The sequence below is a fragment of the Paralichthys olivaceus genome, chromosome 4, assembly GCF_024713975.1.
Source record: "Paralichthys olivaceus isolate ysfri-2021 chromosome 4, ASM2471397v2, whole genome shotgun sequence".
Lineage (NCBI taxonomy): Eukaryota > Metazoa > Chordata > Actinopteri > Pleuronectiformes > Paralichthyidae > Paralichthys > Paralichthys olivaceus.
In genome coordinates, this window is record NC_091096.1 from 21,877,441 (window position 1) to 21,893,010 (window position 15,570).

General features: G+C 43.0%; 1 protein-coding gene across 17 annotated transcripts in view; it reads left to right on the top strand.

Moving 5' to 3' along the window:
* The window catches only part of arvcfb (ARVCF delta catenin family member b), a 217,629-nt gene that overhangs the window by 135,220 nt on the left and 66,839 nt on the right, over positions 1-15,570 (top strand). For 14 of the 17 annotated variants that reach the window (XM_069524213.1, XM_069524207.1, XM_069524214.1 and 11 more), the window contains 3 exons: positions 2,495-2,653; positions 3,209-3,229; positions 9,416-10,056. In XM_069524213.1, coding sequence (XP_069380314.1) covers positions 2,495-2,653; positions 3,209-3,229; positions 9,416-10,056 — 821 coding nt within the window. The remainder of the gene's footprint in view (positions 1-2,494; positions 2,654-3,208; positions 3,230-9,415; positions 10,057-15,570) is intronic. The other 3 variants (XM_069524210.1, XM_069524211.1, XM_069524219.1) reach the window with 1 other exon arrangement.

Genomic DNA, 15,570 nt, shown 5'->3' on the forward strand with positions numbered 1-15,570 from the left:
GGTATTATTACGTGTTGCTGTTTGAATGGCCTGTGGGTCCACATATTGAGCTTTCGAGATGTAGGTATGATGTGTTGCTGTTTTCAGCACTGAGTCACAAAGTTAATTCACATTTATATTTGGGTAGAACAAGATGACTAATCACCACTGACATTTTCTGAATACCATTGGAAAGGCCCTTCCCAGCAGAGTCGTGCTGTTTAGCTTGAGGTCAGTTGTATAAAATGTGTTTCCACAGCTCACCAGTGGTTGAGCATAGATAAATGTACCTCTTTCTATGCAGCACATAGCCTTTCTCGTCATTAACCCCAATAATGAGCCCTCTTTCCAAGTGTAATGACCTAACTCAGCTCAGTTCAGAGTGCTAATTGACTCTCAGTCAGTGGATAGAGTGGAGCAGGTAAATAGAGAAAGTTTTCATGCTCTCTGTGCAGCTGAAGGAGCTGAGGCATAGACGCTTAGCACAAGAGACCAGGTCTTTTTCCCAGCAGGGATATAAAGAGGCCGAAGAGTTGACGGATTAGTGGGAAAAGATCCCCAACATAAGAAGTGCAAACTTTTGACTGATCAGCAAGAAGAAGCTACGATCAATGAGGATTTTGCGGAGCTTTGAAACTCGAGATGAGCTGGCCAATCAATGGAGAATTGTTCACTTGTTAGTGTCTTCAAAGACATGACGAAAAGAGGCTTTCCTCCATGAGGCAGCGCTTGTAGTATTTTAAGAAAACACAGCAGAGTACAACACTGACACTTTTCCTTTTGCTCTCTCTCCTTGGCCTTGACTCTGTCTCACTGAGTCGGACCAATCTGCTCTAATTGGTTGGATAAAAAAGATGTGATTGTTTCACTGTCTTTCTACACAAGGAGAGTTTGTTACGATAATAGGAGGGAGCGCTGCAGAATCACAACAAGTTGAAAAGCATTACGAAGATCTATGTGTTGTTTGTTTGTCACATATATGAATACATTTCTTCAGGCAGTTGAAGTAACAGGATGTTAACACAATGAAAATTCCAAAAACCCTGAAAAAAATCTCTGGGGTCAGTCACAGCTACCTGGATGATAAATATACAGCCCCCTGTTTCTCCTTCTTCCCCTCTTTCCACTACACTGTCGTATTCCAGCTGTTTCCCCCTCCGCCCTCTCCACTACTTTCGATTTCCTCTGGCTCGCCTGGCTCCATGCTGTTTTGGTTATCAAAGATTGCCTCATGTGTTTTCCTTCCCCTCTCAGTTACGAGAGCTGTAATTTTGTCACACTCACGCAGAGCAGCATGCCACGCCATGGCATTGCACCTCCAACCATGGACTTTATATCATTTTACATCAGCAGGAAATGCAGGGAGAAGCACATTTTTCTCACAAATTCACACATGGTCAGGTGGATTGGGTTTGGGGCTGCACACTCACTTTCATCCTTAGCCCATGGACACTTTTTCTTCGAATTCATGCCTTTGCAATGAAACATGAATCAAAAACAGTCCTCCAGCCTTTTACTTACTTCGAAAGAAGCTTTAACTCAATTTGAAGTATCAAGAGAGAGAGGGAATTTGTAGCTACCCTGCATTGCAGTGTTTGGATATAATATTAGAGCCAAATAAATCATGGACTGTCAGCACTAGAAACAAACTAAGAAAACTATAGCTTTATAGTTTCCTACTTGTGTATGATACAGGCGATAAGAGTGTGTGAGCTTACAAACGATTTATTTTAGGTGCTATTATTAACCTTGCTCTGTGGAACCTAGTCAAGGTGATGGGGTGTGTCATGGGTTTGTATTGTGTCCCAGTTAGAATCCAGAGGATTCTGCATGTGAAAATGTAGAATATTGGTAAAGGACAATATTTTGGAGTCAGAGGCCTTCTAGTTTCTGTTTCTAGTTTGACCATTAACATTTGAGCAGGCTTTGGTTACCTGCAGTTAAACAGTCTGTGTGGAGAGCAAAAGAGGTGTGTGTGTGTGTGTGTGTGTGTGTGTGTGTGTGTGTGTAAAGTGTCCGGTGAACAGAAGTCTTGCCCCTGATATCCGCTGTCTACACCTGAAGTCTCAAAATATTGGCCATTACCCTCAGAAACTAATTCGTCATCAATTGTTAGCCTCCTGCAACCATACACATTCAGTCCAAATATTTCATTGATTGCATAACTTTGACAAGGTGAATCCTTTTAAAATGCAAAATACTTATTTTCAACATATTAGTCATGTTCTGAGTTTCACATTTTCAATCCCACTATTTGAAGCTCCAGTGTCTCAGTGGAAATTATAGATGGCATCATGTTTAATTCCCTTAATTTGCACTGTTCTTATTCCTGCTCTATTTTTCTCCGCTGTATTCAAATATCATTTGTTGCTGCAGTGGCCCATTTAAAGTTTCATCTCGCTGTGTATTAATGGAAGATTACCTGGTTGTTTTGCTGATATTTTTTACTTGTTGTGTAAGAACTGAAAATCTTGCAGTCTTGTATAACAGGTTTTTATTCCCTTCATCTGTGCAGGAGCAGAGCCCCAGTAACGCCACATCCCTGGCCATGATGCAGGAGCCGCAGGAGGTGGTGGAGGAGACGGTCACCATAGAGGAGGACCCTGGCACCCCCACCTCCCACGTCTCAGTGGTCACCTCTGACGATGGCACCACACGGCGCACAGAAACCAAGGTAACTGCAAAGGCGCTCTCAGTTTAGTTTCAGTGCATTGACAAACAGATCAATGTGTTAAATAAATACTAGAAAAAGAGCACATACAATTGCTGGCTTCAAAACAAATGGCTGATGTAGGGCAATGTTATCGTATATCTGAGGTGCAGATAAAACTGATGGTGTGTTCGTTATTGAGCTTTATCAACCTGGTACCTACTATCACACATCAGCACGATCCTGCAGAGTAGTTGCATTGTTGAGGCACACGAATCCCAAAGCAATCTTAGCTGCAAAAACCCAGAAATCCTCTTTGATCTATTTTAATATTGCTTCAAAATATGGCTTTAGATCAGTGTTTTCCAGCCGCAGAGTTTCTGTACCTCCACTTCCAGACTTTCATCGTAAAGAACGCTAAATCCCATATTCCCACAGCCCAAAGTGGTTTCATCTCCCTCTCATTGCTTTTTTTATTTGATTATTGTGTTATTATGAGCCAGTTCCTTAGTTTTCTGCTTCTTTGATACTCTTTTGTTGATTTTTGTCCTCTATTATGTTCTGTTGTTTTTCTGTAAGGATATGTCAGCTAACTTGAAGGTGAGTGGATTTTTATACCAGTATGGCTTCGCCCACCGCGCCACCATTTTGTGTCTGCCCATACAGGCTGCAGCAGCAGTGCACAACACAGTCTGCTTCATCACAAGCCAAATAATGCTACAGTCTTATACTTTAAAGTACAAGTCACTGCTTGCTGCTTCCACCTCCTGGGGTGAGGCTCATTCTCGCTGTTCCTTTTTCTTTTGCATGGTCTTTTCTCTCTCTCTGTCTCTCTGTTTTCCATTTTATCTTTCATCATCCCTCAATGACATTGTCGGAAGTACAAAGAAATCCCTCAAGAACCCTGCTCAGCACCAATAACACATATATCTGCACTGTAGTGTAATGATATGAGATTAAAAAGTGCCTTTATTTATGGTATAATTTCACAATTAAATCATGAGGACACGCGAAAAAATCCCTGTGAAAGGAGAAACAATGCCAGTGACATTTTTTTATTCAGATTTGTTTTTATTGCTGGGTGTGGTTTTTTGTCTTATAATTTTAAATGGTAACCAGAATCTCCATGATCATTTTAAAAACATAAATAGAAGCAACATTTACTCCTCTGAATGATTTGCTAGCACTTTGAAAACTGTGACTATAAGCCTGCCGTTGGGCACCTATTGGAGGTGACATTCTCTTCCCCTCCTGCTTTAGGGACATCGGACCTTCGAGTGTGTAGATGTTTTAAATCTCCCAAATACAAATGCATTGTTTTTTTTGGCCTGGTAATATCCCATTTTAATGAAAGTGATCCCAAACCAACGTGTAAGTGTGCCACAAAAACAATTTCCCCTCTGACTCTCTTGTGCAGGAGCACCTTCGCTGCTTCATGGGCTTAGCACCACCCAAGAGGATGTGATTGGTTTGAGAAATACAAACTATTTCTGTTTCTTCCCTTATAGCAGAATGATCCTCCAGCACTGACACAGCGCTGTAGAGATAAGTCTGGCTATGTGAGACAACTCCAATACTGAGGAATGATCCCATTTGATATCACTAATCTGCGCCCTCATCGGACCAGCGTGTGCTTGTTCATTGCTTTTTTTCACTTCTACAATTTGAATGCGTCACTCTCCGTGCATGGAGAAGAACTCCATCCAGAGTACACAGCAGATCTACATTTGAAAAACTTGACAAAAATCCAACAAATCTACGACAACCTGGAAATGAGGATGGTGTTTGACATTCCAACTTTTTGCCTTTGCACTCTGAGACAATATGTTGCTTGGGATTCGAATGCAGCTCCTGTCAATCGCTGCTGCTGCTGCTGCTGAAGGCTTCCAGAGGAGCGCTGTGTGGAGTTTCTACGCTTGAGACTGAAAGTCTGTAATTAAAAAGCCTGGTCTAATCCCTCATCAGGAAGGGCCCATTGCCCTCCAGCCTGTTTACTGCAAGGGGATTGGCCACACATTCATATCATTTAAGAAGTTGTTAGGAGTAACACACATACAGGAAAACACTAAAACATCCCACTATTCAAGGACTTTTCTGCCATGAAGGAAAGAGGAAGGACACTCTTTTTAAGGAGCCACTGTCCTGCTCGGAGGAGGGATTGACCGTTTTCCTGAAGCCACTTTGAGGAGAAAAGCAGATCAATGTTCAGGGTGAACTTCTGGAAGCCAACGTCTCTATGTCGACAAATGGATCCCGACCGAGCTGAGAATTTAGACAGAGAAAACCCCTCTTCCTTACTTTTCCTCTCTCTTCTTTTCCTCTCTGCATCTCCTCTCTCTGACTCACTCGCTAGTGTCACACCCCCCACGTCCTTCTCCTTTTCTATATCTCTCATCATTTTGCAGCAGCTCACAGTTTTATTTATGTGCTTATCTGTTCTTCAGAACCAAACTCTTGGCACACTGTCTAATGCTAACGCACTCCTTTCCCTTGATGGTTATCCCCTATCTGACTGCTGGAAGATGAAACACAGCTTCTCCCATCGGCCTGATTTGCAGGCAAAAAAACTTTTCAGTTGTACACATGTTTCTAGCTGATTTAGTATGAGCAATATTACTAGTTGGACTGTTGGTGAAAAGAGAGGTGTGTGTTTTTGTAGGGGGTCGAGGTCAATTTCAGTATGAATGGCGTTTCAATTGCAGATTCACTGCTGGTTCTATTTACGTTTTCAATCAATTTCTCTCAAAGGGAATTACCCAGGCTACTTCACTGTGTGTGTGTACGGGTGTGTTTGTGTGTGAGTCCGAGCACATGTACGCACTCAATTAGATGCACGTCCATCCTCCTGTCCCAGCATGCCATGCTGTCCTTTGGCGAGCATCCAGCCCTCGTTTACTGCTGGCAGACCAATGAATGTAATGTCAGTCATGTCTCAGGAAGAGCTCAGCTAAGCCAATAAAAGCGGCATTCCTCGTTTACTCTGGATATGAGCTAATGAGAGTCGAAGCACAGACCACACCGACAAATAAAAACACTTTAGCTGCCTGGCTCACGCTGGGGAGCCGACCTTGTTCAGGCAGGAGTTCGTTATTAACTTTTCCAAAAAGCCAAATGGTTGTTACATCAGGTACAACTTTCCTGAGAAATAAGGAGTCACTGTTAACTAGAAAAGAAGAACGAATATAAATTTATTCTCACAAGTACCTTTTTTGGAATTGGATTTCAAAAAGTAGCTTCTGGAGCACAGCAAAAGCTCCATAATCTCTCTTGAGCAGCAAACAGCTTCATGCAGCTTCAATGTGTGCAGGGCTGTGTCATTACTCCCAAACCATCATAGAGGAAATGCAACAGGGCTGATGTAGATGCAATATGTCATCTCAAGCAGTTTGCTGAAAGCTCTGTCCCCCCCCATCCCCTCAGTTCCAAGTTACAAAAACCAATCACCCACTGAATCTACCACCCACTGATGGTGACTGACAGGCCTGCCACCTGCCCCCACCTTCATGTCAGTGCCCCCCCCCACCCTCCACCACCACTTATAGTTTGCTATCATTATGGAGAACTACTTTTTTTTTTACTTTGCGTCATCAGCGCTTATTCCACTGGTGGCAGGCTTCACAATCACAGTTTGCCTAAAAACACGACTGACTCCCTCATCCTTTACCCGCTTACCTCTGGCCACCATGTCCGTTTAAGCTCTCAATAAAATGAATGCCACAGAGGCTGTGAAACCTCTTATGGAGCTGTAAAGTGGTCCCTTTGACGCTTGCTGCCTCCATTTTTACCAGCTTGGTAAACAATTAAATCCTGTGTGTGACTGCCTGTGGTTGTTCTTTTTCTGCCCGCACACTCTCCAGTGCAGTCGTGATTTGCCATTCATGGATGTGCACACACACATATACAGACACACGCTCCACGCTCCACCATCTTACCAATTCTCTTTTAGCCCTGTTTACTCAGCTTCAGCATATTTTAGAGGGTTTGCTAACCCCCCAACCCCCCCCAGCTCTCCCTTGCGTGATGGTTTAATGCCTTGTGAACTTGAGCTTACATCAAAGAGTGTTTGAAACTTGTGTGATGGTTCTCTCTGCAGCCCTTGCAAATCGCCCAAAAACGCTGTGAGTGTAAGGCAGCTGGTCATATCAATACTGGAGCTGTAGCTGCTCTCAGCTCCTGCAGCCACAACTGAATATGATATGTGACAATATAAGTGTGATGATACTTTACTATTCTATAAGTATATTTTGACCTGTTACACAACTCTTTTCCAGGTTACATGCCAGGTACCAGACTAAATTGCCTAGAAAAATCAATGAAATATCAAAAAAACAAGTAGAAATGTAAAATATTAAACAACAGTTGTTATGTTGATGTCATGGCTTCACAAGGGGTCTGACATTCGGCTGTTGCAGTCCCCTTCAGGCCCAGAGTTAGTATCAGGGCCCAACATCAGAACAGCCTAGTTTGAGTTCTGCTGCAGCTCATCACTGTTAATCCGGAGGATGGAAGTGAGTGTGTTATTCCGAGGTCATACGTAGGCTTTAGCTAATGTGAATCAAGCAAATTAGCTCTTTATTTTTAACTGTGCATAGCCAAGGCAGAATGGCATCAGAAACAAATGTAAATTACTCAGTAATTACTCTGAACATGGAAATGAACCTTGGCGTTCCTGAAATAGGCTTTGTTATGTGGTGCACAGTCGGGGCGTAATCAAGAAACAAGGACAGTGATGACTTCTCTTTGTTTTAACCAAGTTAATGAGGATGCCGTTGCGAAACATGCGGTATGTGGTTTGTGCTTTTGCTCTCGACACCCTCCTCTCTCGCGATGGTAAATGCCTCGTTGTGGTTTCTTGATGTTGTTACATGCCTTCGTTCGCTCCAGATTAAATTTTAATTATAGCCTTGATGGGAAAATAAAGAAGGCATATTACAATGAAGATGGCTGGTGTTCAAAATGAAACCCATCAGAAACAAGGAATGAGCAGAATGATTTTTAAGATTTGAATTATTTATTTGGGGGGTTCTACAAGAAATTCCGTCGGTCTGTGTTCATCAAGTGGGAATGAACCTCTCTGCCGCACCTTGTCAGGCGCAACACGAACCACATCAGACCTGCACTCCTGCTGATGACGATTAATTTTCATCAACCTCATTAATTTTGAAGATGAATTTATAGCTGCGGACAAAATAGTCAATTATCGGCCACAGCAGAATTCACTGCGCAGCAAATTGGTTTCTGTATAAGTGGAGAGCTCAGGGAGGGAGGGGAGTTGCTGTCTGCAATTCTCAAATCCAACTCAGCAGAGGAAGAGTTGCTTGGCTTTTGGATGAAGTGAGCGTGAACGATAAAAACATGCAGGTCTGGTCATCACAGTCCTCCAGCTCTATAGTGTGATGCCTCCCTGCTCCACTCTCACTGGGACGTAAAGGATTCAAGGTCCACTGGAGCGTTAGTGCTTCAAGATGGCTCTGTTACAGCACAATCCAGGAAACTCAGTCAACCAAAACACTTTCAGTGTAAATGCAGCATTTTGAGTTTAGAGTTACAACCGTGTTTATTTGCTTTTTTACAACAGATTATAGTATGTGTACTAACATTTTGCACTTTCAGCCAGTAGGGCTGCACCTATTGATCTTTTTTATTGGTTAATCTAACGATTATTTTTTCAGTTAATCTAACGATTCATTCTTATTACTTGATTAATATATTAATGAATTTATCAAAATTATTGTGTCATTTATATTTATTAAATCATCCTCCTCTGACAAAAAACAAACTGCAAGGCTTTATTCCAAAACAAAAAATAGCCCAGTCTGAACTGCTACCAGCCTTTTACAGTCTATTACAATATCCATGTTCCATTTAAGTAAAATTAATATATCAATCTACATTAAACTGTCCAACAACAAAATAAAAACCAAAGGTAAAATTTAAGTAACTTCTTGGGGAATATCAAAACACTATTTAGCAGTCTATCAAAAATCATCTTAGAGTAAAATGAGTGCGATAAGACATTTCAGATTTGCAGAGCTCACAGAACACCATGTTGTTCAGTCTCTGACTAAAAACTCCTACACTTTAGATCAGGGGTAATCGAATAAATTCAGAGAGAATTTCCTCAAGCAAACATCCGAAACATCATAATTCTCACATGTGTTATGAGGAGCAGCAGTTGTATCAATGTCGTTATGGAGTCAAAAACTGACAACATAAAATAGGAAGGTACAATTCAATAGTATTTCAACAATGTTTATTATTAATTTACACATTGAACTGGAGGGTACTCTAATAATAAAATAATAGTACAATAAATGTTCTTTTCTCCACCTCCCATGCGACGTGTTGACACGTGTTGCACAAATTAACGTATTTATGTAATCAATGACGTCGTTTTTGTCGAGTTTAAATTTTGATGATGGATCGTAATTATTACCTCATCAACTTCATCCTTAAAATCATCCTTAATCATCATTTTACTGCATTATAATCCTCCACAATTCTCTCTAGGGTGGAGAATTAATTAAAAATGATTTGTTAATATAATTGACCTAAAATAGATGAATTTCTTCACCTCTACATGAAACTACTTGAAATAAGTGTCTTAATCTGGACACTGTTTATTTGTCAGCCTTTTAGTTTGTGCCATTCTGACACAATGTCATAATTATTAAGCACATATCTTTGTGTAATTTTTATGGTTTTCTATGTGTGTGCTGCCTGAATATGACATGTCCTCATGCCAATTGGATCCAAACTAACGGATGTATCTGTTCCCCCCTCCAGGTGACTAAGATGGTGAAGACGGTGACCACACGGACAGTGCGTCAGGTGCCCCTTGGTCCAGACGGCTTGCCCCTCCCTGAGGGCTCGTCTCCACTGGGCAGCTACACCGACTCCATCGACAGGCGCTACATGAAGAATGGAGGCGACCGCTTCATCACGCCTCAAGCAACCTCCACCCTGACGCGCTCCTACAACAACTCCTACAATGATTCATATGGCGAGGCACCTGAGAGCCAGTACGTTCGCCATTATGGCCTGCATGATGGCTACGCCGATCTGACGGACAACTACGGCAGCCTGTCACGTGGCATCAACTTCCGGCCGCCTCGCTACCCCTACATGCCCAACAGCTACCGGCCAGAGAACAGCTACACGCTTCCTATTCGTAAGGATGACTATGGCCATGTTGCCCAGCCCCAAGTTCCTATGGGTAGCAGCACTGTGGATTTGAACCGCTCCCAGCCCGAGCGTTTCCAGGCCGAGCCGTACGGCCTGGAGGACGATCGTCGCAGCTTGGGCCCTGAAGAGGAGGAGCCATATGAGCTGGAGCCCGACTACTCCACTGCCAACCGACGCACGCTGCAGGGGGCCAACCGGGGTCGCACCCACCGGGAACCTCTCCGTGATGGGCCCAGAGTCAGGTGAGGACAAATACACAATGCTTAAATGGAGTGAATTTTCATTTCTGGCGGTCTATCCCTTTAATCTTTATCTGTACCAGGAGTTACTTCTTATAAACCTGACAGATTGTGTTAAGGCTGAAGGTGTGTAAGTGCATGAGCGTACATATTTTCTTTTTAAGTGGGACAATTCTTGTTCATATGTGTTCAGACTTTGCCTTGAAACAAGAGGAGATCGGGCTTGTTCAAAACACTTGCCTTGTACTTTACACTGCACAAGTAAACAGATGTCTCCTCTCCTCTTTCGTGCTTTAGAAAGGATTTAAGTAAAAAAAGTAATATTTGAGTGCTGTTTTCCTGCAAATGGATGGTGACCATGTGTAAAATGTTAAAAAATGATCCAAGAATGCTTGACGATGTGAAAAGTGAGGGAAGAAGGGGAAAGAGGGAACGGGCGGAGAGTGCACTGGAAGATTTTATCAATAATCTCTAAGCCTATATCCATTTCTTTATGCAGCCTTTGTTGAGGGTAGTATCACCCCTGGCTCCAGCTCGCAGAAAGCCGTTGAGCCTCCAACAATAAGATCCCAAAATGGACTCTTGACTCGTAATAGCTTCCAATAATTTTGTTGCTTCCCAAATGGGACCCAGAACAAATGTCCAGCCTCAAGTCAATTGAACCAGGGGTTTGAAGTCGAGGGAAGTGTGTTTTTAAAGACTTCTTCTTGACCAGTGATCTGTGACAGATGACATTTTCATGTTCTCTGCACTTTCCTTCAAATCTGAGGGGAAAAAATGTTTGGGCCCAAAGACAGATCTCAAGGAATAGAGCTAAGGACGTCGAGATGCAGGGACGCTGGGAAGAATGTGTGTGTGTCTGCTTTTTGTTTTGTCAGGATCAGTGGTGACACTGAATCCAGGTTTGCTGGCATCTTGACAGTTCAGTAGTTTTTGCTTTCGGAGCCCAGCTAGATTTAAAGGCCCCTTTACTGATGTGTAAAAGGCACAAAAAAGCAGATTGAGACTGTCTTTACACACTTTGACATGCATGTGCGCACACACACACACACACACACAGTCAATAAGAAGCTGCATCTTTAGAAAATGAGTCACTCCCCCATCCGCCAAGTGAGAGGCACTTGCTGTGACAGGCAATTTGTAGCCTGCCTTACATGTGTCACAACACAGCCCTAACAGCCACATACACCCCTTCAGGAACACACACACACACGCGCGCGCAGACAGCTGCTCACGTGAATGCCCATCCGCAATCACGCACGTTCGCAGCCACACATGACTTACTACTACCTGAGTAATTGCAGCAGAAAATAAATCACAAATGTTTCTTCTGCACTCGTATCAGCTGACATCAAAACACTAAAACATCACTATACTATAAGCATGTGTAAGGTGACAGTCAGCCCTCCCAGAGTGTCAAGGCTCCACTGCGAGCTCAAACCGTGATTAGCAGGGTTTCAGAGTGCAACCATTTGTGAAGTGCAGCTAAAAATGTTCCTTGATCGCACTGGTGCGCCAGACATTTAACTGGTATGTCTCCTGATCGAGTTGTGTGGCTTCCTCATCTCATCTCCTCTGCAGAGTTTACACACTCACACAGGCCCCGAGCTGGCCTTACCCCCTGTCACTCACACATAGGTGGTACATTGGCAACCTGCGCTCACTTTACACTTTAACAACAAACTCTTATCACAAGTTATAAGACCTGAACAGTACTGATGTTTACTTTGTGTTGGTTTGATTTGCTCCAGAGTTCATGAGACATATATTTAGACACAATGACCCGAAGAGCCCCATCGTTTCAGATCCTTAAACTAAACGTGTGTTTGTGTGTGTGTGTGTGTGTGTGTGTGTGTGTGTGTCTGTGTGTGTGTATCCGACATCATTGATTTATATATAAATAAATGTGATTGTCTGTGTGAAGAGCGACACAAAGACACACATACACACACTATTCCTAGAGGAAACACTGGAATAATAACCTAATACAAAAAGATGCAGTGAAAAATTTTGGGTGCACCTGAATTATGTGCTGATGCAACCAATGTAAAAAGTGAGTCTGGAGCCCTGATCAGTATTCCTTCAAGAAGGAAATGACAAGTCCAAAGTGCTGTAATGAATTTGGGAATTAAAGTGGTTTAATTACAGTTTATCATTGAATCGCAAGCCCTCAATTATTAGCCGACAAAAATGATGTTCAGTGCTAAATTGGCTTCCTAGATTGGCGCCAGGCAATCATTTTGCCGCTGCTGTTGCGGAGTCCATTGCGTGTTAGCATATGCATTGGAATGATGATGTATTTCTTGCCAAGGTTCTGAGGTTACTGTTGTAACAGAGGGAAGAACAGGCTTCTTTCTTCCATCCGTCCCTGCTTTTGCAGATAATGCACGTCTGTCTCATCTCTCTCTCTCTCTCTCTCTGTCTTGATCTCTCTCTCTCTTTCTTTCTTTCGCTTTCCCCCATGTGTGGTGTTTGTATGATTAATAGCTGCTTTTGAACTCTGCTGGACTACTGGGGTGTCTTAAAGCTTTAAAGCTCTAATGGCTCATCTCTTCGGGCGACCCAGCTCAGCTTCACCTGCCCACGTTTATCCGAGGGTCACCACACACACACACACACAGACACACACACACACACACACACACACACACACACACACTCTTTCGACATATTTGTCACGTTCACCCATTGCCTAATTGAGAGGGTGGGGTCTCTTTCTAATCCAGTGGTGTCTGCAGGGAGCAGCCTGTGGAAGTGGTGTGACACTAGCCAGCTCAGCCCTCCTCCATCCTGCCAAGAGGCTTTCACTGGAGCCAAATGCTCTGTTTAATATTATACTTCCCTTATGTCATGTTTGAGGTTTCTCAGAAGTGCCCCCTAAATTATAGAAGGAACTTCTAAGCGATGTCACTATCCTTTTAATTGAATGAAAACAAGCAGTGGTGGCAGTGAATAATGCCGTCAAAGCAGCCTTAGAAATTAGAAAGTGGCAAGACGTAAACACTGTTTTTTCCCTCATCTTTCTTCTCCCTGCCACAAAGACTCTTTAGTGTCATAAAACAATTATTGCCCATAATTCAAAATGAGCAATCTGCTTGGCAGGCGCTGTCAGTGAAGTGCTCATAAACTCTGCAGGGATGTTAAGTGTACATATGAGATGCAAACATCTTCCTCTAAGTCTCTAATCCTTTTCAGTTTATCTTCATTTATGGGCCTACTGAAGAAGAGGGTCAGGCACTGCCGCGATTGTAGGATGATGAAAGTAAGAAGAGGGAGATGAAGAATTGTGAGAGTGTGACAAAGCCCAGATGAGCAAATTAATGCTGAAGTTTGTGGACATGCATACATCTCATATCGATTGCATCTGTTTATCTTTTATTCTGTTCTTTTGTGTCTCAGAACAAAACAAGCGCACCCATGCATCCACAGATGAGCGATACACAGAAACACAGAAATAGCCCTGGACATTCAGCAGCTCAATTAAAATGAGGAGAGTGATCTGCTGTAATCATGCTCAGAGCATCGTGTCTGGCGGTGGAGAGCCCTTTCACATCCTATGAATACACCCCACCCTGTACACACAATGGCGCCAATTTAAATGCAAATCCTGACATTCCCTTCACTCAGCCTCACGACGCCGGCTTTACCAAAAGCCCCCATCCCATCGGCCCAGATCTAAATGAGCCACGATCTACACAACTGTACATCTCATCTGTGTGTTGAAGTGTGTCTGTGTGTGTGTGTGTGTGTGTGTGTGTGTGTGAGAGAGAGTGTACGACAAACACAGTGTGTCAGATAATGAGGGAGGAAGCTAAAGAGAGAGCGACGTTATGTTTGGAAGAGATGGGGGTTATGTATTGTATACAACTGAATGTAACACACACAGCGATGATGCTGGTGTTGTGTACTGCTCTTTCTTTAAGAGGGTTATTCCTGCTTCCCTTTGCCTTGTCATGTCCAATGTGCCACAGCATTTGAAAAGCTGGATGATGACATCTGAGCGAAAGTTTGTTTTTAGATCTGGTGCACAAGGAAGCATTTAGTAACCAGCAGCATGTGCACACATGCACACGCACATTTCCATCTTTTTCCATAGAGTCTTTCATGCACTTCAGGGTTTTCGCCAGACCTCAGAGAAGCAGTCCTTCTCCAAATGACGTGCTGTGATTAGGCTCATGATTGGCCCCTTCTTCCTTACTGTGGTAACTTGCAGCCTGTAGAGATTTCTGGCTGTCGGACATGTTCCACAAAGCTGATGCAGTCCTGATACTCCAGATCCTCTTTAGCTTAGTTTAGTTGTGTCAGGAGGATTTTTGTTCTTGACTTGTGCCCATGACACCCAGTGGTTGGCCCCCGAAGTTGGCCACAGCCATTCACCACTGTAGTTCTTCTAACTTGGTACACACTGCATTCAGCACATAGACACAGGTCAGTACTCGACTGCTGAGGTGCCTCACTTGGTCTATATCAATCCTATTTCCGTACATCTGACCTGGGAGTTTAGATACTTGTTACACTGAAGTTAAGTTTCCCCGATCATGCATGGGAAGAACTGTTAAAACACATAATTAACAGAAAACTCATTAAAATTTGGAAATCCCTGCCAACCACAATCTTTGGCCACCATTCTGTTGCACCACTAACCATACATCAAAGATGGCGAGAGGAGGAATTTGTAACAAGGGTAAACAAGTCTCAAGCTGAGGGGAGGGTGTGAGGAATGGCTGCGGAAAAGTATACAACCCTAATTAAATTCCTCTCCCCATGTCGTAACTTTTCCTACCATTCTCCCATCCCTTCAGACAACTCAGTTCTCGAAAAATATTCTATGCACTTTCCTGACATTGTAAAATGTGCGTCCCCTGACTCCATATTGGGAGTTTGTTGTCCAAGAGAAAAATCGTTCCTGTGATTAAAGAGCCTTAAGTAATATAAGTACCCTGCACTTCAGTAACAAATTATCTGTCATTGGAATTGAACACATATATATTTGCCCATGTTCCAATAGAGAATTGATGAGGGTGACTGTGGAGTTAAGAGCACTAGAGAGTGTAGATCATAGACTCTGAGAGGCTTTGTAAATAGAGATTTGTTGAGGTGAACCATGAACCCTCAAAAGCTCCTCTCCTTTTCCTGTACCCAGTGGACAGCACTTATTTCATTATTGAAAATAGCTATAGCTTAAACAGTCAGAGTGACAATGATACTAATGCCAGCAGCGATGTCATGCCAGTGTTCGGCAGTGTTCAAATAAAGGGAGCCCTGGAGGGGATCATGGGGGCTCATAGTCCTCCCTGCAGGGACAGCACAGCTCGTTCCCATGTCCCCTGAAGGAAAAGTCATCAATCCCATCTCTACTGTTTGTGTTGGTTTCTTTTAAAAGAAAAACTTCAGAGGACTTTCCTTCGGTTTTGCCTTTGTCTGTGTTTCTCTGTGAACTCCCTAGTTTTCTTTGTGCTATATCTTTCTGTCTCTCAATCACTCTCACTCAGACCTAATGTTTGTTGAAGTCTGCCA